Raw genomic sequence first — 21,955 nt, 5'->3', positions numbered from 1 at the left:
CTCCCCTGGCCTGGGTTGCTTTGCATTCACTTAACAGCGAGAATATCCATGGCACACACCCCCTCCACAATAATAGCCATAACAACCGTGCTTCCCATTTGTTCAGTGTTGGCTGTGAGCCAGGCCCTGGGCTAATCAAGGGCTTTTACTCACATGAACTCCTGTTGTCTTAATAACAACTGTATGACATTCATACTCTTTTCCCCTTTCAGGACTTGAGACTCAGACTCATGAAATATGCAGTACATTGATTTTACAGACAAGTAAGCCAGAGTTTTTCACCCAGGGCCATGCAGGTGTGACCTGACCAGGTCCACCCCACACACTGCTTGCCTCTGTCAAGATGCTCCCCCTCTGGAGGCTGCCTCATAACCCCACTCTAGGAGTTCCTCGTGTTTGGACAGTTGCTTTGTGGTCCTTTTCTGCTCAGTCTTCACCAGCTCTAGGAGGGCAGCTTCTCATCTCTGTTTTACAGATGAGGCAACTGTATAAGGGCTGGCCAGAGCTAGTTACTGGCCGCACTAGGGTTTTTCCACCTTGCCAGGCTGTGTCTTCAAAATGCCATATTTTTGTGTCCACTGGTGCATGCCCCTTACAGACTCTTCACCTCTGTGGCTTCTCCCTTGAGTCCCTGTCAAAGCCATTAGAAGTTGTTTAAATGCAATTATTTCTCGTTACTCCAGAGCTGTTGAGTGTCTGAGTTTGGATAGGGTGGAAACCCGTATAGGTGCCTGGGCCCCACTTCCAGAGAATGGGGTTTGGGGGTTCCTTAGTGGGGGTGGGCCTGCTTTTTTTTTTTTTTTTTTTTTTTTTTTTTTTTTTTTTTTTTTTGCTGTAGCATCCAGATGGTTTGGGTGTGCAGGCCGAATCTCCCAGGTCTGGGCCCCAGTCCCAAAGGGCCTGGCACGTAGTTGGTTTTCAATAAATGGAAGCTATGGTCACTGCTGCTCTCAATCAAGTGTTTTCTAGAGACCCACTTTGTGCCCAGTGCACACTGCACACCGCCCAGACGAAGAGAACAAAATGTTAGCAGCAAAACCACTTGTGAAAAGCATGGGCTGCTGCCTTGTCAGGCTCTGGGTAAAAGCTTGTGGATGAGACTGATGTTTTAGAGAGGGACTGAGGGAATGAAAACAGTCCACACGGCAGTCAAAAGGGGGTGGTTGATTATGGCAACCACTGTGTAAATATTATGGAGCCATTAAAAGTGAACACTGACACAGAAAAAAGGTTAAACATTAAGTGAAAAAAGCCTTCAGGAGAGTATGTAGCATGATTCCACTTGTGTTAAAAATCACACAGATCGGTGCTCACTTTGGCAGCACACACATTAAAATTGGAACGACACAGAGAAGGTGAGCATGGCCCCTGCTCAAGGATGACACACACGTTTGTGAAGTGTTGCATGTTTTATTATTTTTTATGAGAGAGAGAGAAAAGGAGTGGGGAGAGCAAGCTCCGGGAAGGGGTAAAGAGAGAAGGAGAGAGAATCCCAGGCAGGCTCCATCCCATGAACTGTGAGGTCATGACCTAACCCAAAATCAAGAGTGTGACACTTAACCGACTAAGCCACCCATGCACCCTGCATTTTAAACATGAACACTTTTCGTTATGTACCTATAAGATTTTTCCACCAGGTCTCAAAGTCGGTGCTTTAAGAAAGAAAAAAAATCACACAGATCTTCCTGGAAATACATAAATTCAGTATAGGCCATCTCTGGGAAGTAGGACTGGCAGTAAGCGGATGAAGGGATTATTCTTACTCTAAACTTTATCCTTGTACTCTGACAGTTTTATCGTGAGCAGGTGTTACTTTTAGAATTGGGGGTGGGGAGGGGTAGGGCGTAAAATGGCATCCCAAGAACAAATAGGAGTTAAAAGCCCAAGTGTAGGTACCCCTAGTCCTGTGACTGTCAGCAGCCACTTTCCCAAAGCCAATTTCTCAGAATGGGCTCAAGAATCTTAACAAAAAAAGAGCACAGTTTCCTAAGGTTTTTTTTGTTTTGTTTGCTTAGAGCTAGTGTCCTTTTCTCAATTCCTGGCCCACAGAATACTTGATAGGAAAAAACCCAACTCGTAACGTACCATCTCTTGCCTCTTCTGTTTCCTACCCCTAGACAAATGTTTATGGGTCAGCCCAGAGACGAAAAATGAGACCATTTGAAGGCTTCCAGCGCAAAGCTATTGTAATTTGTCCCACTGATGAGGACCTAAAAGACCGGACTATAAAGCGAACTGATGAGGAGGGGAAGGATGTCCCAGATCACGCGGTCCTAGAAATGAAAGGTAGGAGATAAGCCAGCACAGCAGGGTCCTTAGGAGAAAAGCGCCTTCAATCGTCCTTTCCTCCCCAGCTCCTTACTTATTCCTCTTTTGATCTTGTCCATTCTTTCCTTGCTCCTGTTTTGCCCTTCCCGGTCTAGTGCACCTGTGAATGGAAGAGCTGCTGGCATCTCTCACAGCATGGTTTAGACTAGATGGGGCTGGGGCAGGATGAGGGAGAGGACACGTGGCGGGAAACGCTGAGACCTGCACATCTCCCGCCTCTGGCACCCACCGGTGGGGTGACTGAGCAAGCTTCATTCTGCTCCTGTGTAGAAACAAGGATGGTGATTCCACGTCTCTGGCCCACTCCCTGGGGAGGCTGGAGGGAGTGTTTATATTTGGTGGGTCTTGTAGCCACCTCTTCAGAAAAGGGACAGGAGAGTCTTTATTAACTCCTGATCATTGTCAGAGAGGTTAGGACCCTTTCTCACTTCTGTCACTCACTATTCATGCCTCTGCCATCTCCCTTCTAGCCGGCCAGTGTCCTGGGGGTGTAGGGGACTAGACCTTGGGAGGTACTGACCTCCCTCTCCTTGTTCCCTCCGGGGCCCTGCCTTCCTCCTAGCCAACTTCACGTTACCAGACGTTGGGGACTTCCTGGATGAGGTGCTGTTCATTGAGCTGCAGCGGGAAGAAGCAGACAAACTGGTGAGGCAATACAACGAAGAAGGTCGCAAGGCCGGGCCACCCCCTGAAAAGCGCTTTGACAACCGAGGTGGTGGTGGATTCCGGGGCCGTGGGGGCGGTGGCGGTTTCCAGCGCTATGACAACAGAGGCCCACCAGGGGGCAACCGAGGAGGCTTCCAGAACCGAGGAGGAGGCAGTGGTGGAGGAGGCAACTACCGAGGAGGTGAGACATCTCAAGCAGAGCTGTCTCCGCTCTTGGCTCCCGGGTCAGGGTTGGTGATTGCTTATTCAGTCAGCAGATGAATTTTCCCTAGCACCAGCTGTGGGCTGAATTCTGGTGGAGAACCAAGGTGATCAAACTCTGGGGCCTCAGGGAAATTCCCACTGTCCTGCTTCTCCTGGGGATTGCTTCTGAAGCCCATGCCTGTTTGTAGGTCACCTTTTGTCATTTTTACGAGTCCAACCTTCCATCTGACCGTGAGCTCCTTAAGAAGAGGGGCCAGGCCGAGTTTACTGCCAGTCCTGCCTTCCAGCTCAGGCACAAGGCAAACGTTAGGACTGTTTTCGGGGTTCAGTATTCAAACAAATAGAAAAATGGGCTTAGGTTAATTTGCCCGTTTCTCCCAGCTAAATCCAGATCTGGGAGCAGGTGGTCCAGTGCCCAAGTTTTCTATCTTAAGTTCTGCTGTCTCTGAGGTAAAGTGTATGATCGTGATTTAACTAGCATACCCAACTGTTTCAGTGTTGTGCTAGATAGTTCTGGGGACACAGCCATGACCTGGACAGACACATCACCCTGTGCTGACAGTACAGAAGGATTCTGGACTGAATGGCAGAGCCCAGGGTTACTGTGAGCTTGGGTGACGCCATATCCAGCCTGTGAGGGAGCCAGGCTCAGGAAAGGCCTCCCAAGATAGCAGTGTCTAGGCTGAGGTCCAGAGACCTGTGGAAGCTGACAGGAGAAGGGTTCTGGGCCCAGCAACAGCTGGTCAAGGGCTTAGGAGAGATGGCCAGTTTGACCCAGCCTGAAGAGGACTGTCCTCAGTATTTAGCATCCCTCTTCCTGACCTTCTCTGATTTGTTCAATAGCTATCAAGATGCTGGGGACACAGTAGAAACCAAAACAGCCCTGGTCACGAGCTCACAGTCCAGTGGGCAGGACAAACCTGTCAGCAGACAGTGAAGACTGAGTTATCAGGGCTGTATGGGGGACTTGCCCAGGGGTCTGGGGAAACCCAGAGTGGAGCCCAGCTCCTGAGGGTCCCAAGTTCAGAATGACGAGACCTCCCACCTGGCTTCTCCAATGCAGGTTTCAACCGCAGCGGAGGTGGTGGCTACAACCAGAACCGCTGGGGTAACAACAGCCGGGATAACAACAATTCCAACAACCGAGGCAGCTACAACCGGGCTCCCCAGCAACAGCCGCCACCACAGCAGCCCCCGCCACCGCAGCCTCCACCGCAACAGCCGCCGCCACCACCCAGCTATAGCCCTGCTCGGAACCCACCAGGGGCCAGCAGCTACAACAAGAATAGCAACATCCCTGGCTCGAGCGCCAATACCAGCACCCCCACTGTCAGCAGCTACAGCCCTCCACAGGTGAGAACATAACATGTACGGGGCAGCGGTTGTGGTCCCGTGCTCCAGCCGCGGGTCTCCACTCTTCCCTCCAGCCCTGCCCTTCTTCCTGGCAGTGCTTTTGACTGGATGGACCCTAGATATTCCTTCCAGACCCAGATAAATTAGGAACTTCTTGTTTTTCCCCCTCGCCCCACCTCTCAGGGTGGTGTGCTGTAAGTGTTGAATGCTGCAGCAAGTACATTTTTCTGGGCTGTGTCGCTGGCCTCTACTGAATCCCCAAGAAAGCACTTGATCGGAGCTGCCCTTTGCCGAGGCTGGAAAGGACTGATCCCCTTATCTCTAGCATACTGAGACAGGCCCTAAGGTTGGGAGGTCTCGCCCTGTGCCCTGAGAGTTTCACTCCGGAGCAGCTCCTAGCTCAGTTCCAACTCTCCACAAGCTGGTGCTCAGACTCTGGTATGCACAGGCCTGTCACCCAGAGCCGTCCGCAGCCATTTCCTGAGCGCCTTCCACATGCCAGGCCTGGGAACAGCTGCCAAGAGACATTGGTGAATGGCTCCTAGTCCTGCTTTAACCAGAATATTTCCTAGAACGGGATTTGGGCAGGCACGAGTTCAAGCCCCCGCCCCACGTCTTAGTTCTGTAACCTTACATAAATGTTTCACCTCTCCGGACCTCATATTCTTCATAAAAGGCTAGAGTTGTTCGTAGAACTCACTTCTGAGGTTTGTTGTAAGGGATGGGTGGCATTATAGCTTTGTGGGGAAAGCTCTGGAACTAGACAGACCAGAGCTTAACTCCCAGCTCCACCACTTTTTACTGTGTGACTTGGGCCCGGTTGTTTCACCTCCTTGAGTGTCAGCTTCCTTCTCTGTAAAATGCCACTAATGGAACCCGCCTCTCAGATTTGATGGGGGGATTAGATGGGTTAACAATAGAGCCTGGACTTGGGAAGCACCTGGGAAATTGCTACTACAGTTGCTCTCAGCCAACCTTCCCAGAGCAATTGCCACCACTTATTTAGTGCTCAAGCTTACTGAATACACAAAGCAGTCGGAAGGGGAAAAGGCAGTGGAATTTCAAGAGATGCTGTGCGCCTTGCTCCCCCAGGGTCTTAGAGCCAGGAGACTGCAGAACACAGCCTTACATCCCACCCTGTCCTGCCACGTCCCAGAGCTGACCCGTTTCCTCAGCCCTCAGACAACCTCCACCAAGGAAGTTCCTTTGTGGGCCCACTGCTTACGAAGGCCCTTCCTCCATCCCAGCTGAGCTATTTCACAGAACCCTGATTTTTCCCCCCGTTTTCCAGCCGAGTTACAGCCAGCCACCGTACAACCAGGGAGGGTACAGCCAGGGCTACACAGCCCCTCCACCTCCACCTCCACCACCGCCTGCCTACAACTATGGGAGCTATGGCGGCTACAACCCGGCTCCCTACACCCCACCGCCGCCCCCCACCGCACAGACCTATCCTCAGCCCAGCTATAACCAGTATCAGCAGGTAGGTGCCAGACTCAGGCTATGGGGGTGGGGGGAGGGTGTGCTAAAGAGACTTCCAGGGGCCTGGACTGGAGTCTGTATTTATTCCTAAAAAGATGGGCTGGCCTCAGGCCAGTATTTGTCTGATGTAGCCATTCCATTTGGTGGACACTTCTGTACCAGCTGCTGAATACCTGATCTGAACCCTCCCCTCCAGCAGGGGCCTTCAAATCCTGCTTCAGCACCATGGCCAGTGTCCACACCCCTGGGTTGGTGCTAGGCCATCATAGCTATTAGTAAGTGTTTTGAATATGGCTATCTGGCTGTACCTGAAAGGACATTAGGTTGGCAAGCCAGGAGGTCTGGGCTTTAGTCCCTGACTGTCCATCCATGTGGCATCAGGTCAACCACTTGTCCTCCCAAGGTGCCTTGATTTCTCTATCAGGGGACCCATCTCTGCCCTGGGTGGGAGTAGGGTCAAGGCAGGAGCCAAATGTGGGTCTGGGTAAGGACAACCTGGTGCTCTTGGTCTCTCTCTCCAGTATGCCCAGCAGTGGAACCAGTACTATCAGAACCAGGGCCAGTGGCCACCATACTACGGGAACTACGACTACGGGAGCTACTCCGGGAACACACAGGGAGGCACAAGCACACAGTAGCCGGTGTGCTCAGGAGGCCCCTGCCGGCTTCCTCCACCAGCGCCCACCTCGGCCCCCTCGTCTACCCCCACTGGGTCCTGTGGTGCTGGGGGACGGGTCATCCCAGGGCTGCCTCCTTTCAGCCCACTGCCTCCCCTCTGAGGGGCTTCTTCCCCAACACAGGGCCGGGCATTTTTCTCTGGATTCAAACAGGCAACAGTGACCTTTTATTTTCTGTTTGTCCCCTTCTTCCTCCCCTTCTCCTCTTCTTCCTCCTCCCCTCCTCCTTTTTGACTGAAGACCCCCCCCCCCCCCCGCCCCTTGGTCAAACAGTGAGGCTGCAGTGGCTGAGGGAGGGCCCCTTCTGCCCATCTGTCCCAGTCCTGCTCCAGCCCCCTCAGTTTCCCACACCCTCATGCAGTTGGTTGTAAATTCTTCCAGGAGCTGTTTTACTGTCTACTTTTCAGGATTTAAGGAAAAAAAAAAAAAAAAAAAAAAAAAACAAACTTAAAAAAAAAAAAAAACCACAAGTTTAAAAAGTAAAATGCGGAGGGAGGAAGCAGTGACAGATTTTTTTTTGGTAATTATGCTTTTTTTTTTTTTTTTTTTTTAATTTTTAGAATTTCTCTGTTTTTACTGTGGCTGTCGATACTTCATCAGGATAACCATTTCTTTGCTGAGTTCAGGTGACTGAGGAAGAGCCACACCCTCAAAACAGAACACACAAAACAAAACTATAGAATCATCTTTAACCTAACTTTTTATACGATGTCTCAGTTTCCCGTAACTTTGCACACAAGCTTCTGTGTTGAGTTGAATTGTAACTGCTTTTTGTATTTGGAGAGAGTGTGACTATTGAACTTGAAACCTTTTATTCCGGGCGTCTTGGTAGTTTCTGGTGGGATTAAGCGGGTGAGAGGGAAGAAGGGGAGGTTGGGGGGCTCCTTCCCTTCAGAACATGAAATTTCTCCCACTGCCTCCTCTCCAGAGGTCTCCCAGGTGCCAGACCTAAAGGTTTTTCCTACAATGATCCTCTGATTATTTTTACTTCCCCTTGACCCATATGTTTTAACAGGATTTTAACAAACTGCACTTATTAAGAAATGTGTTTGCTTTGTTTTGTTTTCTTTCAATAAATGACATGGCACCTCCTAGCAGGAAGGAAGCAGGGTTGAAACCCTGAAGTGTTACTGCAGTTGGCCTTTAATTGGGGTGGGGCCTTTTCAGGGGGACATTATTTGCTCATCTATTAAACACGTATTGAGGGATTCATGTGCTGGGCCCCATTTTTGGTGCTGGGAATGCCCCCTTAAAACTGGGGCACTCAGTTTTAAAGTAGTTCTCTGGTCCCCGCTCTTTTCTGATCCTCTCACACCAGACAGTCCCAAATCTCTCCATGAATTTGTGAGTAGAAGGCATGGCAGGTCCCTAGGCAGAGGATGAGGTAGGGCTGATGGGATGGAGACCAGGGGTAGACTGTTGGGAGTCATCACTGGGTGTGACTCCCCAGACATGTCAGCCCTGGCCTTGGGTGCTAGACTTAGGACCGTTCCTGCCTGTGCTTCTGGATCCAGGCCGGTGGGAATTCCACGGTGCCCACTCTGTGCCTCACTCTTTCTGGACAGTGCTGAGGATATAGCATGGTCAAGGCAGTCCTGAGCCCTACTCTCATGGGTCTCCCAGTCCAGAGGTAACACAGACTTTCTCAATGGTGACAGCACCAAGTGGTCAGCTGTGAAAGCCGGAGGTGGAGAGTTTGGTGAGGGGAGCTGGACAAGAGAACAATTTTAAAAATAGCCAGGGTAAAAGACTCTGATTGCATTTCTGTGGCCTAGTATCCTCCTTTCCCAACAACTGGAGTCATTCCTTTATCCCCTCTGGACATGTGGTATTCCTGGCCCCTTGTGAGGGACAGTCCTGGGGCACAGGAGTGGCCAGTTCAGCCCCTTCCCTTATAGTACCTCAGAGCCTTGTGAATAGGACACAGGCTGCAAAAAGGCAGGAGGAAGGCTGACCAGCTTTGAGATTGGGGCTGGGGCATTAGAATGTGAGATGGAGCCAAGATTGGTGGCTAGTTGGGCTAAAAGGGACCCTACAGTACCCCTACCCCCACTCCGCCTATTCCGGAGAGCAGAAGGAAGGGCCTTGGCCCCCATCTGGGAAATCCCCTTCCTTGCAGGTCCACATGTAGGGCAACAGCACCCTCTGCCGACCTCTCTGGGTAATCTCTTAAGTGTAGTCTCCACCCATCTGCCGTGTAGCAAATGGGCCTCCAGATCCCTTATCCTGGCAATGCCAATGGGAAGTTATTCCCCTGCTCCTGTCCACAGTGTCTGGATCATTGCACCAGCCTCCTCACAGATCCCCCTTACCTCTAGTCCTTTACCCTGATGCCCTCCTGCCTGCTACCTGAAGGATAAAGGAGCTCAAGCTACTTAGTGCAGCTTATGAGCCCCCCACCCCCACCCGTGTGCCTGGCTCCTGGTGACCTCTCTGGCTTCATCTTTTGCTGTTCCTCTGAACTTTAGATCGGTGGTTTTAAGTCCTGCTCATCGTTCAGGTCTCAGCTTGGGTGTCTCTTCCTGGAAGGATGCCTTCCCTGACCCTCCAGGCTGGGGTAGGCAACCCCATAAGATCCCTGGCCACTCAGGGTAGTCACTTGCGTGGTGTCTGCCTACTTTGTTGGTAACTCACACTTGAATAGGAGTCCCTACCCAACACCTCAAGCAGATCAGGACCAAGGTTGTCCCCACTCCACATCTGCAAATTCCCAAGGTCCTGGGAACACAGTGGGAAGCTCTGTCTGATCTCACCGCCCATCTCCTGCTAGCCAGGGACTGGCTGTGATGCCAGAAGCAAGAGACAAGCTTAGTTATTCTTTGAGGTGGTGAAGGACACAAAGGGGATGGATTGGAGTCAAAGCCAGACCATAAACCCTCAAGAGGCTCTGGAAGGTGGCCATTCAACTATCCATCCAAAAAGTAAGCATGCCAGACTTTGAAGTTCGAGCAGTGAACAGTGGTTCAGATCCCTCCAGACAGTGCAATTCTGCAGCAGGTCAGATAGGGGTGGGAGAGGAAGAGTGGAAGAGACTCCCCTGACTCCAGCGCCCTTAACCTTCCTGGCTGCGAGGAGGCGGGACCTGGGGGAGGCGCGCGTGCGCAAAGGAAGGTTCGCCTTCAGCCCGGAACTGTTGTTTCGGACTCGGCGGAGCACCGGGACCCAGGAGTGTGCTCGGCCGGAAGTGGCCGCTGAGGACTTGGGACCAGAATTGGCGTGCGGGGCCTGCCGCGGCGGTTAACAAGTAATAGAGAATCAGGATGGAGACCGTGGCGACCACGGCGGCGGCGAGGGAACCCGATGAAGGTGAGGTCCTGGCCACTCGGAGGAGGCGGGAGGGTGGGGCTATGGTGTCACTGGGAAATGATTCCCCGTGAGCTCGCAGGAGGACTCTTTATAGGGGGACACCTGCTCTCGGGTTTACCAGTCCGCGTGGCCACTTAGTCCAGATTAATGCGTCCCTTGTTGCGAGCTGCAGTGCTTTTCCCCATCCCCTCCCCTGAAATTAACCTCTTTCAAGTTCCAGTCCAGCCGTTTCCATGTGCCAAGCTAGCCCGGTTCCTTACCAGGCTAACTCTTAGGTCAACATAAACCTGTCCCCTGTCCCGGCTAAGTCCCAGTGTCCCAGTCAACCCTGCCTTTCAAATGACCTCCTTCCCTAAGTCACACTGACCCTTTCCTTGTCCCCAGGGTCACCCTCCTCCTGTCCCATGCAAAGTCTTGCTTATTCGAGACTTAAACAGCTTCCCCATTTCATTCTCATTCCCCTTCCCCCAAAGTCCGCAGTTCCATCTGCCGCCTCAGGTCCTTAATCCATTTCTGTGCTGCCTCCCCCCCCCCCGCCGCCCCCTTTCCTTTGCATTTTCAATCTCTTTATTCTTCTGATGCCTTCCCCTCCGTATCTAAAATGCTTTAGTTTGGGGGCACCTGTGTTGCTTAGTGGGTTAAGCCTCCAACTCTTGATTTCTGCTCAGGTTGTGATCTCAGGCTTTGTGAGATGCAGCCCCCTCCCCCCACGTTGGGCTCTGAGCTGACTGTGCGGAGCCTGCTTAGGATTCTCTCTCTCTCCCTCTTGTCTCTGCCCCCTCCCGCTTTCACGCTCTTTCAATCTCTCTCTCTCAGAACAAATAAATAAACATTAAAAAAAATAAAAATGCTTTCATTTTGCTCATCTTAAATTTTCATCCCGCTATTTCCGAGTCATCCCAGATGGGGCGAGGAGCGGTTGGGAAGTTGGCTGAAGCATCACTGGCCAAGAATTGGTAACTGTTGAAGCTAGATGATGGCCATGTGGGGTGGGGGGAGGGGGGACTTTGGTTGTCTTCTCTACATCTGTGCATGTTGGAAATTTTCCGTAATAAAAAATGTTTTAACCTAAAGTCTATCCTTTGATCCCATGTGCCTTCCAGATACCATGTATCTTCTCCAAAGAGTCCTCCACACCTGTCTCCCATTTCCTTACCTCCCATCCACTTGCCATCTGGCTTTCACCTTCAGAAACTGCTCTGATCAAGGCCACCAGTGACCTCCCCCGAGTACTTCAACGGAGTCACCCCATTTAGGGCTTTTCCTACTGGACTGCTCGGACAATTCAATGCCATTGACTCCTCCATCGCTCTTGAACCTTGTCCCTCGGTTTCGGTGACACCGCTCTTTCCCATTTCCTTCCCTTCTCTCAGGCTCCTCCTGCTCAGCCTCTGTCAGTTTTCTATGGCCTCTGCAGCAAGTGACCACAAGCTCGGGGGCTAAAAACAACAGAAATGTATTCTCTCAGTTTTGAAGGCCAGAGGCCTGAAATTGGTACCACTAGGCAGAAATCAAGGTGTTAGCAGGACCGTGGAGGGCTCCCTCGGGGGTTCTTCCAGCTTCTAATGGCTCCTGGCGTTCTTTGGCTTCTGGCTACATCACTCAGGCGTCTGCCTCTATCCGTCTTCACGTGGCCCTTCTTTGCAAATGTCCGGGCTCCCTCTCGGACTCTGTCTTACAGACACTCATTGTGGCATTTAGGCCCCAGTCGAAGATAATCTCCCAGTCCCAAGAGCCTTAACTTCATCGCACCTTTGGAGACCCATTTTTTTGGCCAAACGCAGTAACACAGCCTCCAGGAATTAAGGCGCAGCTGTCTTTCGGGGGCCCCTTTTGTAGCCTGTCATGGTCTCCTTCACGGGCACGTCCTCTTCCCGAGTCAGGCCTCTTTCTAGCCCCCTCTTCTCTTGCCCTCACACACTCCCATGCCCTCCCCATGACCTCTCATTTCCTCTGGCTTTAGTTTTGTCTTGACTCCATGGACTTCACAACTCTGACCCCAGCCCTGCACTTTTCTTGTGAGAAGCCTCTAGCAGTCTCTTAGATGTCTCCCCTTGGATGTCCCCTGTGCCCATGATACGTTCCATATCCCAAGACCTGTTCCTCCTCCATGACTCTGTCTCAGGGACAGTTTGACCAAGCCCCACACCAGAACCCTGGACCTGAACTAGATGAGACCCCACCTCTCAGGTCTTCAGCCCCGTGGCTTGCCTACTCAGCCCCCAGAGCATCTTTCCAACCCCTGCCCCATCCCCTCCTGCACATCCCCTGCAAGATTGGTCCGGCTCAGTCTTCTCTGGTCTCAATGATTAAAGCCCTCCCTGAAGCCCATTGTACCTGTAAACCCTCACCCCCGCTTCCCTGTACCAGCCAAGCTGCCCAAAGGCGTTGCCTCTATTTTCTGTCTTGTCTTATTTCCTGCTTGCTCAGCCTTGCTCCAGTCCCACAACTTTTGAGAAACAGCTCTCGACAAGATTTGCCTAGAGTTCAGCTTTCCTGTTACCAGCGCCCATATTGTCTTTGGATCAACGTGTGAATGAGTAGGAGATGGGGAGTGAGTGAACAAGTTAGTGCATGTGTTAGTGATTTTGTGAATAAGTGAAAAGGCAAAGAATTGAGTGAGTCAATAAATGTGGTATAGGACCAAGTAAACACACCAAGCTCACTTGTGCCTCAGGGCCTTTGCACTGGCTGTTCCCACTCCCTGGAACTCTCTTCCTCCAAAACTGTCATAGCTCAGTCCCTCACCACCTCAGGACTCTACTGAAATGTCACTTCTTTGGCAAGTTCTTCTCTGCCCCATTTGAAATTGTAGACTGCCCCCCACTAACCCCAGTCCTTCTGCCTTTCCTCTTTATTTTTCTCCATAGTCCTTGGAACCACCCGACAGACTACGTTTGCTAACATGTCACATGTTTTCAGTAATCATATTTCTCATTGTCTGTGTCCCCCACTAAAATGTCAACTTTGTGCTTACTGTGGCATCTCTAGGACCTTGAACAGTGCCCGGAATATAGTAGGTGCTCAGTAAATGTGAAATGAGTGGCTGAGCATCTAGGCCTTTCCACCCACCCCCCTCCCCCGCCCCCTCCCTTCCCATCCCGGGACTGACAAATCTCCCCTCTCCCCACAGGCTGCACAGAGCCCAGTACTGGGCACTGGGGGGAGCTGAGCTGGACGCCTGTCCCACCCAGACCCCAGGACAAGGTGAAAGCAGCAGAGGGAGCACCAGAGGCCCCGAATGGTGGCCCCCCTGGGGTTGAGGATGCGGCGGTGAGTGCCATGCTGCGTGCCGTGGCCGCCAGCCGCCTGCCCGTGTGCAGCCAGCAGCAGGGCGAGCCTGACCTGACCGAGCAGGAGAAGGTGGCCATCCTGGGCCAGCTGTACCATGAGAAGCCGCTGGTGTTCCTGGAGCGCTTCCGCACGAGCCTCCGTGAGGAGCACCTGGCCTGCTTTGGCCACTTGCGCGGTGACCATCGGGCAGACTTCTACTGTGCCGAGGTGGCCCGGCAGGGCAGCGCCCGACCCCGCACCCTGCGCACCCGCCTGCGTAACCGGCGCTACGCTGCCCTGCGTGAGCTCATCCAAGGTGTGGGGCCAGGTGGGCCGGGCAGGAGGGGAGACTGAAGCAGAGGAAGCAAGAAACAAGGATGCAAGAGTAGAGACAACAGACAGAGGTCCTGGGAGACAAGTTTTGAGACAGGGACACAGGGAGCTTGAAATAGAAACATGAAGCAATGAGGAAGATCAGTACAAATGGGAAGAGAATGGGACAGGCAGTGAGAAGGGTCAGAATTTAGTAAAGACACAAGTGCCGTTTCAGATCAGTGGGCCGAGGACACAGTACCTTGCACTGTGGTAAGTGGTCATCCCTCAGGAAAATGTAATCCCTACCTCACACCATACACAGAGGTGCTGAGGAAACCTAGGGGAGTATGTCTGTGACCCTGGGGACACAAAGGCCCGCTTAGACAAGGCACACATGTGGATGGCACGAAGAAAAACACTGAGACCGTTTTGACCACGGCATAATTATAAGCATCTTTGTGACCAAAGACACCAGAACTAAAGTTGAAAGATGAAACTAAATGAAGCGGAGAGTGAGTGAAGATTCTGGTTAGGGAGAAGAGCGAGGTCATAGGCCGTAGAGCGAGGGAGATGGAGAGGGTGGGGCGCAGTGACAGGCAGGGAGTGCAGCTAGAGATCGGGGGAGGGGGCGGGGGGAGGCGGAACGGATGAATGGTGAGGTGACAGGCACAGAGCCCAAGAGAGACTGGTGGATAGAGGCAGAGAAGCAGAAACAGACCCAGGGAAAGAGGCTGACAGAGCCAGGGAGAGGGAGAGAAACAGTATGGTGGGAGATCCCAGAAACAGGGAGATGGGGTAAGAGAGAGGGATAGCCACAGACCCCAGTGCTGCAGAGGCCAGGGTTCTGGGCACATTCTCACCCTGGGCTCTGAAAGCAGGGCTGGGACTGGTGGGTTGGAAGGACCCAGCAGGTTTAACTGTTTCCTGAGGGACAGAGCCACCCCTGCAGGAACAGGCAGCCAGGAGAGATGCGAAGGTCCCGGGTTTGGGGTGGTGGGGAAGCCAAGCATACCTGAGGGGTGGCTGCAGAGAGGAGCACTCTGGGAACAGGTGAGAGCCGGGGTCTGGAAGACCACCGGGACGCCCACCTCTGGCACATCCTGCTGTGCTCACAGACAGGTACACATAACCTACATCCTGGCTTCTGTGTGCGGGACCCCTGCCTGTGGAGCCCCGCACACCCACTCCCAGCCACACTCCTGGCACCTGCAGGAGGGCACGTACACCCGTGTGACCCTGCACACACACCCACGGGCAGGTGTGTGTGCACTCTGCCCAGGCATAGTGGTGCACAGGCCCCGGACCACCGGTGCCTTGGGGGCCAGGATGTACATGGCCTGATTGCACACACATGCTTACACGTGCAAGGACACATGCACATACCGGCCTGCTTATGCGCATGCTCAGACGCATGCGTGAGTACTTGTGGCCACGTGACCTCGGGCCTCGGCAGATTTTCCTGCGTGTCAGAACGTGCATGCACATGCTTGCACTCACGCGTCCACGGCTTCCTACAAGCCCGATTATGGACACATGTGCTCAGACGTGCTCACCCCGCACCCGGGCCCCAGCCTCACGCGCAGACCCCTCTGTCTCCGTGCAGGTGGCGAGTACTTCAGTGACGAGCAGATGCGGTTCCGGGCCCCGCTGCTGTACGAGCAGTACATTGGGCAGTACCTAACCCAGGAGGAGCTCAGTGCCCGCGCCCCAGCCCACCGGCTGCCTGAGCCCGGCGCCCCCGGCACCGCCTGCCCGCTCTCTGACCTGCTGCTCCAGTCCTGCGAGGAGCGGGAGCTGCAGCAACGGCTGCTCCGACAGCAGGAGGAGGAGGAGGCCTGCCTGGAGGAGGAGGAGGAGGAGGAGGACAGCGATGAGGAAGGTGAGGGCCAGTACCGGGGAGGCCCGAGGCTGGGGCCCCCCGACCTGCAAGGTCAGACCCCCTCCCCTGCTTGCCCCGAGTGCCCAGGCTCTCCCAGCCTCTCCAGCATCTCTGCCCCCCGCCCCCCTGCTCCTCAAAGGCACCAAGGAGTCATCACTCACCTCCAGGCCATTACTCATGTTGTTCCCTCTGCCAAGAATGCCTTCCCTTCCCCACCCTTCAGGTAGCAGGTCCTGACCCAGCTCTACAGTCTCCAGAGTGCTATATTGTCCTCCTGTGTTCAGTGTGTGCCCCAGGAGGGCAGGACCGGGGCTGTCTTGGTCACCACCGCGTTCCCGGTGCCACCAGCACAGAGGAAGCAGCTCTTTGTGGGTGTGTGTTCAGCACGTACCCAAGGGCACCCGTCCCATCCCCCCACTGAGGGTGTCTGCCCCCACAGACCCGAGCCCCGGCAAAGACTCAGAGGCCTGGGTCCCTGACTTGGAAGAGAGGCTGATCCTGCGGGAAGAGTTCACCAGCCGGATGCACCAGCACTTCCTGGACGGCAAGGACGGGGACTTTGACTACAGGTGATTCGTGCCCCCCTCCCCAAGCCTGGCACTCCACAGCCCTCGGCCCAGGCATAAGGGTTTCAGATCAACCAGGGATCAGTGGGTGACCTTGGACGAGCTTCGTCCACCTCTGGGCCTCAGTCCCCTCACCTAAAGAAGGGACTGAACAAGGCTGACAGCTCAAATTTGATAAGACGTTGAAATATTTCCATTCGGATGAGCAGCGGTGATCTAGAAGGATGACACCACCCCGAGCCCCCCCAGGTGTCCTCCGGGCACCGCCGCTTCAGGCCCCCAGACCCCCTGGTGCTACAGGAAATCACCCCTGGCAGGGAGAGACCTGCGGTGGCCGCTGCTGTGGTGCTGCTTGTTGATGTCCACACTGTAACCCTGGGCGAGACACACAGCCACTGCTTTGGAAAGGATTTTGCCATCAGGGAAAAGAACACAGAAGAGTGAAGGGTCAGAGTCAAAGATAAAAGGCTCTGACAGCTGAAGCAGTCTCGCCTTGTGGGTGTGACAGCCGATGCCCAGCTTCAGACCCAGCCCCGGCAAGCCGACCCTCACCAGCTGTGGGGCGCACGATGGCCTGATCTAGGGTACCCCCCCACCTCCAGAGGCGAGCCTGGCTGATGTGCTTCCAGCTGGGGTGGAGCCTCCCGGCCCGAGTTCCCACACAGAGCGGGGTGCAGAATGCCTAGGCCGCGGGGAGCCCTCAGAAAGCCGGGTGCCCATGAGGAAATGGGGCCTGGCCTGAGGAATAGAGACGAGCGGGGACCGGCACCTGTTCTCCCCTGGAGGGCAGCTGCTGGGCAGCAGGGCCAGTGGGTCCCCACCACTGTGGGGCTAAGCACCTGCTGTGTCCAGACTGTGGGGATAAAGCAGCAAGCAAAGCTGACAAGAGGGTTCCGTGCCCTGAAAGGGGACCCAGTTTAGTGAGGAAGCAAAAGAAGTATTTAGCATCTGGTGCTGCCAGGGCCATGAAGAAAATTAAAGCAGGGTCGAGGGGCAGAGGGGTGGGAGGTAGTGATGAGGGGGCCAGCATAGGCTCTCTGAGCAGATGACATTTCGGCAAAGACTTGCAGGATGTGAGGGGTAAGCGACATAAATACCTGGGGTCAGAGTGTTCCTGGCAGGGGAGATAGCCGGTGCAAGGACCCTGAGGCGGATCAGAGGAACAGCAATGGGACAGGGGTGGCTAGAGCAGATCGCGAGGGGCGAGGAGCAGGCGGGTCTCCTCAGAGGTGGCGGGCCGGATCAGACAGGGCTTCCTGCACCCAAGGGAGTATGGTGGGGGTCACGGGAGAGCTCAGAGCACAGCCAGGGGTCTTCTTCACAATTTAGGATCACATGCGCCCAGGGCAGACATTTCTCAGCACTGTTGACCTTTCTCGGGCCAGATGATTCTTTGTGCTCATTGTCCTGTGAGCAGCAGGGTGTCGAGTAGCATCCCTGGTGTCCGGTGCCTGGGCACCAGTGAGAGCCCCCCTAGGTGTGACAACCAAAACGTCTGCACTTTTATCCCCAAATGTCACCTGAGGGGCAGAAGCTTCCTAGTTGAGAACCACTCCAGGGAATGTGAGTTGGCCTGTCACCACATCTTCCAGCTTTTTGAGAGAAACCAGAAGTTTTTATGTAAAATCTGCTTGGAAGACTTCATTTGAAGCCCTGAGAGACTCCATGCACCTCCCCCCCCTCCCCGCCCCGGGTTAGCTCCGATTTATAGCCGCCTATGGCCTGGGATCTTGGAGGGCCCCTCCACCCCCGGGCTCCTCCAGAGGGTGAGAAGCAGGGAGGCTGGGGTGGGAGGGGGCAGAGCTGGCCCCTGACAGCCCCTCCCCCCACAGCACTGTGGATGACAACCCCGACTTTGACAACCTAGACATCGTGGCGCGGGATGAGGAGGAGAGGTACTTCGACGCGGAGGAGCCCGAGGAGGCACCCAGCCCAGAGCTGGATGGGGACTGACGGCCACGCCGCCCACCCTGCCCGTGACTTCCTCTAGGGGACAGCAGGGCAGCCGCCCCACACCCCCAGCCTCGCTGGCTCTGGTGCCGTCCCGGCCCCGCCCCTGCCCCCTCTGTGTGCGGGGCTCCCTACCTTCCCCCACTCTCCTTCCCTGATCCAGGTCTGTCTCACTGTCTCTCTCACTGGCTTTTTCTCCATTCCTTTCCTCCTTCTATGCGTCACTGTCTTTTTCCTCTCTGGCCTTCTCTCTCTCCCCTCTGTGTGCCTTGGCCTCTGTTCCCACGACCGGGCTCAGGCTGAACATCCTCCCCCTGATGGAGGCCAGCGGGGCTCTTTGTAGCTGGAGCCGGCCAGGTCAGTGCCGGAGCGCAGCGCGGGGTCGTGAGCCCCCGGGCCCCGCCTGCTTGTCCAGCTCTGTACTGGTGGGCTCTTGCCTCCTTCAACTTCACCCTGGGCCTCTGGTGCTTCCTGCCCACACGCCCCCATCTATCAGCCTCCATGCCGCCTGCCTCTGCCCTCTGCCTCTCAGCCTCTCTCTGGTTTCAGTGTCGTCTCCCCCCAAACCCCAGCCTGGCTGCTGAGGAAGGAGCCTCACCAGGGAGGCTACCAGCTCCCACCTCTCCTTCAGGACCCAGGCTTGGGAGGGGGGTGTGGGGCAGCACTGGGGCCATGGGCCTGCGAGCTTGGGTGTGGAGGGAGGGGCGTGGGGAGGGGGGCTCTCTCCTTCAGCCCCACCGGCCAGCCCCTCTCTGCCTGGCCACAATTTTCCCTTCCTTCACTTCCTCCACCTCCTTCTCCCTCTCCTGTTTACACTCCCCAAATACGCACAGGCTGTTATCATGGGTCCTGAGTCATCCCACACACACAGCCTGCCCCAGCATCCCTGCCCCCAGCCGGCCACAGGGCCCGCCCCACAGAGCCCCCCGCCGCCCTGGGCTAATGGGAGCCAGATGGCCTCTTGGTGACTCAGCCACTTGGCCTGTGGGAACCCAGGCGTCCTGCCTTCCCATGCCCCCATACCCGGTTCATGCTCCCTCAGTAGACACACACACACACACACACACACACACACACACACACACAGAAGGGGTCAGCTGTTGGCAAGGGGGTACAGGCCACACAGGTCAGAGAGATAGGGCCTGGGGACCCTTCACTCCTGTGAGCCAGCATGGTGACACCCTGCCATAGCCAGGCCTGAAGACACTCAAAACCACCTCAGGCATATGGCCCGGAGAAAGGGGGAGACCCCCAAGGCCTCCCGGGACCACAGCCCTTGACCCCTGGGCCTCAGCTCTGCCCTCTGGGTCAGCCAGAACTAGAGCCAGACACAGAAAGTGAGAGCTAGCCTAGAGGCCGAGGGACATTCACACAGAGAGACCATTAAACGAGGAAACTTCCGGTCACTGAGCAGTTCTGTCCTATTCCAGGCCTGATGGGCCTGATGCCCCATGGAATTCTCCAAACAACCCCGTGAACTAGGGACTCCGCTCCATTTCATAAGTGAGGTGAGGGGAGGGGGCCAGAAGGGGAATGTTACTTGCTCGAGGGCTCACGGCCACTGACAAAAAGCCAGGTCTAGAACTTCACAGGTCCTAGAGACCATTCTAGCCTGTGTGTTAGCCGTCAGGGCCACTGGGAGCAGACAGACACACGGACTTGCTCAGAAAGGTCATGAAGAGACAGCTGTCGAGGGTGATACCGGCAGCTTAATGCTTTGGGGCCCTCCCCACATGCTTGGCACCATGCTGCACACGGGCTTGGAATCATCTCGATGGTGTGTAAGTCAGCACCTGGACCAGAACCATCACGGCGGTCCTACTCCTCACGTCCTGCCAGTAGCAATGCCCTGGCTCCCAGAGAAGACCCCCGATTGGCCGGCCAGACTCGCCCTTGGAAAACCTGAAAGCCAGAGGATGGAAGACGTTTGTCCCTCGGGTACACGTGTGTGTGTGTGTGTGTGTGTGTGTGTGTGTGTGTGTGCGCGTGTGCCCACAGTCAGAGGACTTCTCTAAGCCAGGGAGCAGCCCCGAGTGAGGTGTGCAGTTTTCATCAGTCTGTCATTTGATCCTTAACGCTGTTTGTGATATACTTTGCCATACATAGATTTGTTACATAATAAAAAGTGATGAGAGACCACAGCAGTTGAGTCAGAATTAGGGTTAGTCAGATGGTGGAGGCGGGAGCGTCTGCAGCTGAGACAGAGGTGGGGCCAGTCAGGAGGGACTGTGGGAGACACACCCCCGGCACGGCCCCCGCAGCTGCCACTGGACCCTGAGGAGCCAGAGGTGACTGTCCCTCCGCCCCCCAGCCCTCGGTCGAGGCAGGCGGAGAGGCTGAGTCAGGGAGGGAGGACCCGCTGGGGGAGAGCCCCTCCGTGGGCATCCGGCCCCCACCCCGTCTCCTGTCTGTCCTCCTGGCTGGGCTGTGCCGGCTGCCACCCGCACCCCCATCTGACCCTTCTGCGTGTCCTGCCCTCGCATCCTGTCCCTCCCACCGCCACCCCTCTCCCTCTCTCTCTCCTCTCCTCTGCCTTCTCTTCTGCCTCTGTGCCTCTGGCAGCCCGCCTGAATCTCCCATCACCTCCCACCTCGCTTGTCAGCCCTACACTCTTCCCCCCGCCAGCCCTACCCAGGGCCACTGCCACCCCTCTCACCTCCCTCCTGCTCATCCCTATACACTGGTCCCTTAGCCTGTGTGACCATTCGTCCGGAGTCTCCGCCCCATTTCCCCCTCTCCCTGTGGTCCCTGGCCTGCCCCCTCACCCCCTGTCAGCTGGCCCCTCTTCTCTGTCTCCCAGACCCTGGGAAGCCCAGTGGGGATGTCCAGGTCAGAGGGTCACTGGTGGCCCCTGGGAGCCCAGGATGAAGGGTCACCGCTGCACCCTCATCCAGAAAGGGGGAGGCAAGGCTGTGGCCTGTCTGGCCCGAAGGAAATGTCTGCGCTGTGGCCTGGTCACCCCCGCCCCCAGGACCTGCCGGGCTGCCACCACCCCCGCCCCCGGGCTGGGGCCGAGTAAACACAGCCGACGGCAGCCGGGATATTTATACCGAGGTCCGGGCGTGGGTCCAGTGCCCACCACAGCCCCTGCCCTGCCCGCCCGCCACAGCCAGCCCGAGCCAGCGTGGCACCAGCCGGCAAGGGGACACACCGCAGACGCAGCCTCCACTCAGTGCAGAGGCCACTGGGCGTGTCGCTAGGGATGCCGTTGGCTTCCCTGGGGACACACCGTGCCCGCCCCTGCCCTGGAAACACCAGCACAAAATGCAGACCTGCAGGAGACACTGCCAGCCCACTGAAGACTCACAAGGCCTCGAACCTGATGCAAAATAGAGACCCACACGACAGCTCACACACCGAAGTCACCAGCCCACGGACGGGAGACAAAACGCAAACACCACCTGTTCTCAGAGCTGAGGACACCAGTCCCTGCATAGACACACATTCGCACAAACACACGGGGAGTACGACAGCAAGCATGCTGGGGACACACCCCACAGCATGCCCTCTGATGCCAGCCACGCACACACCGATCACAAACATAACCCAGAAACAACTCACCCACGGACACACAACACGTGCACCGGAAACACAGCTCCAAGAGCAAACACAAAGCACAACCCCTCCCGGAAACACACGTCTCTCCCAGACACACAGACAGACACGGAGAACATCCATATTTTTAGTCGAACTTACTGAAGAATGCACAAATCTACACCCAGCGAACAACGGCAAAGATGTGGAGAAAGAATTCAGACCCACAGCAGGCCCCGGGGACACGACCCTCTCCTGCACACAGACTTGCTGAGACACAGTGTCCCGCCACAGAACCCAGAGGGGGCACTGGCTTGTAAACAGGAACCCCAAACTGGGACGCACACGCTGGAAATGCAGGACAGGGAGACACACCGCAGGGACGCGTGCTGGGACACAGGCTTTGGTAGTACCTGTGCACA

General features: G+C 55.4%; 2 protein-coding genes and 1 non-coding gene across 4 annotated transcripts in view; all 3 read left to right on the top strand.

The window, feature by feature from the left end:
* Positions 1 to 7,125, top strand: part of HNRNPUL1 (heterogeneous nuclear ribonucleoprotein U like 1) — a 34,632-nt gene extending 27,507 nt beyond the window's left edge. For both annotated transcript variants that reach the window (XM_042920947.1, XM_042920948.1), the window contains exons 11-15: positions 2,118 to 2,286; positions 2,891 to 3,175; positions 4,262 to 4,551; positions 5,843 to 6,034; positions 6,555 to 7,125. In XM_042920947.1, coding sequence (XP_042776881.1) covers positions 2,118 to 2,286; positions 2,891 to 3,175; positions 4,262 to 4,551; positions 5,843 to 6,034; positions 6,555 to 6,671 — 1,053 coding nt within the window. In that variant the 3' untranslated portion in view covers positions 6,672 to 7,125. The remainder of the gene's footprint in view (positions 1 to 2,117; positions 2,287 to 2,890; positions 3,176 to 4,261; positions 4,552 to 5,842; positions 6,035 to 6,554) is intronic.
* LOC122209263 lies at positions 1,307 to 1,413 on the top strand. Its single transcript, XR_006197535.1, has one exon. It is a non-coding gene; the product is annotated as a U6 spliceosomal RNA (small nuclear RNA).
* A 103-nt stretch (positions 7,126 to 7,228) lies between the features above and the next one.
* CCDC97 (coiled-coil domain containing 97) lies at positions 7,229 to 20,140 on the top strand. The gene is made up of 5 exons (XM_042919268.1): positions 7,229 to 10,016; positions 13,150 to 13,605; positions 15,208 to 15,483; positions 15,923 to 16,052; positions 17,882 to 20,140. Exons 1-5 carry the CDS (start codon positions 9,971 to 9,973, stop codon positions 18,000 to 18,002), a joined length of 1,029 nt encoding a protein of 342 aa, XP_042775202.1. The 5' UTR covers positions 7,229 to 9,970; the 3' UTR covers positions 18,003 to 20,140.
* The last annotated feature ends 1,815 nt before the right edge of the window (positions 20,141 to 21,955 follow it).

Source organism: Panthera leo, chromosome E2, assembly GCF_018350215.1.
Source record: "Panthera leo isolate Ple1 chromosome E2, P.leo_Ple1_pat1.1, whole genome shotgun sequence".
Lineage (NCBI taxonomy): Eukaryota > Metazoa > Chordata > Mammalia > Carnivora > Felidae > Panthera > Panthera leo.
Note: the sequence above shows the minus strand (reverse complement) of the source record. Positions and strands in the feature narration are given on the sequence as shown.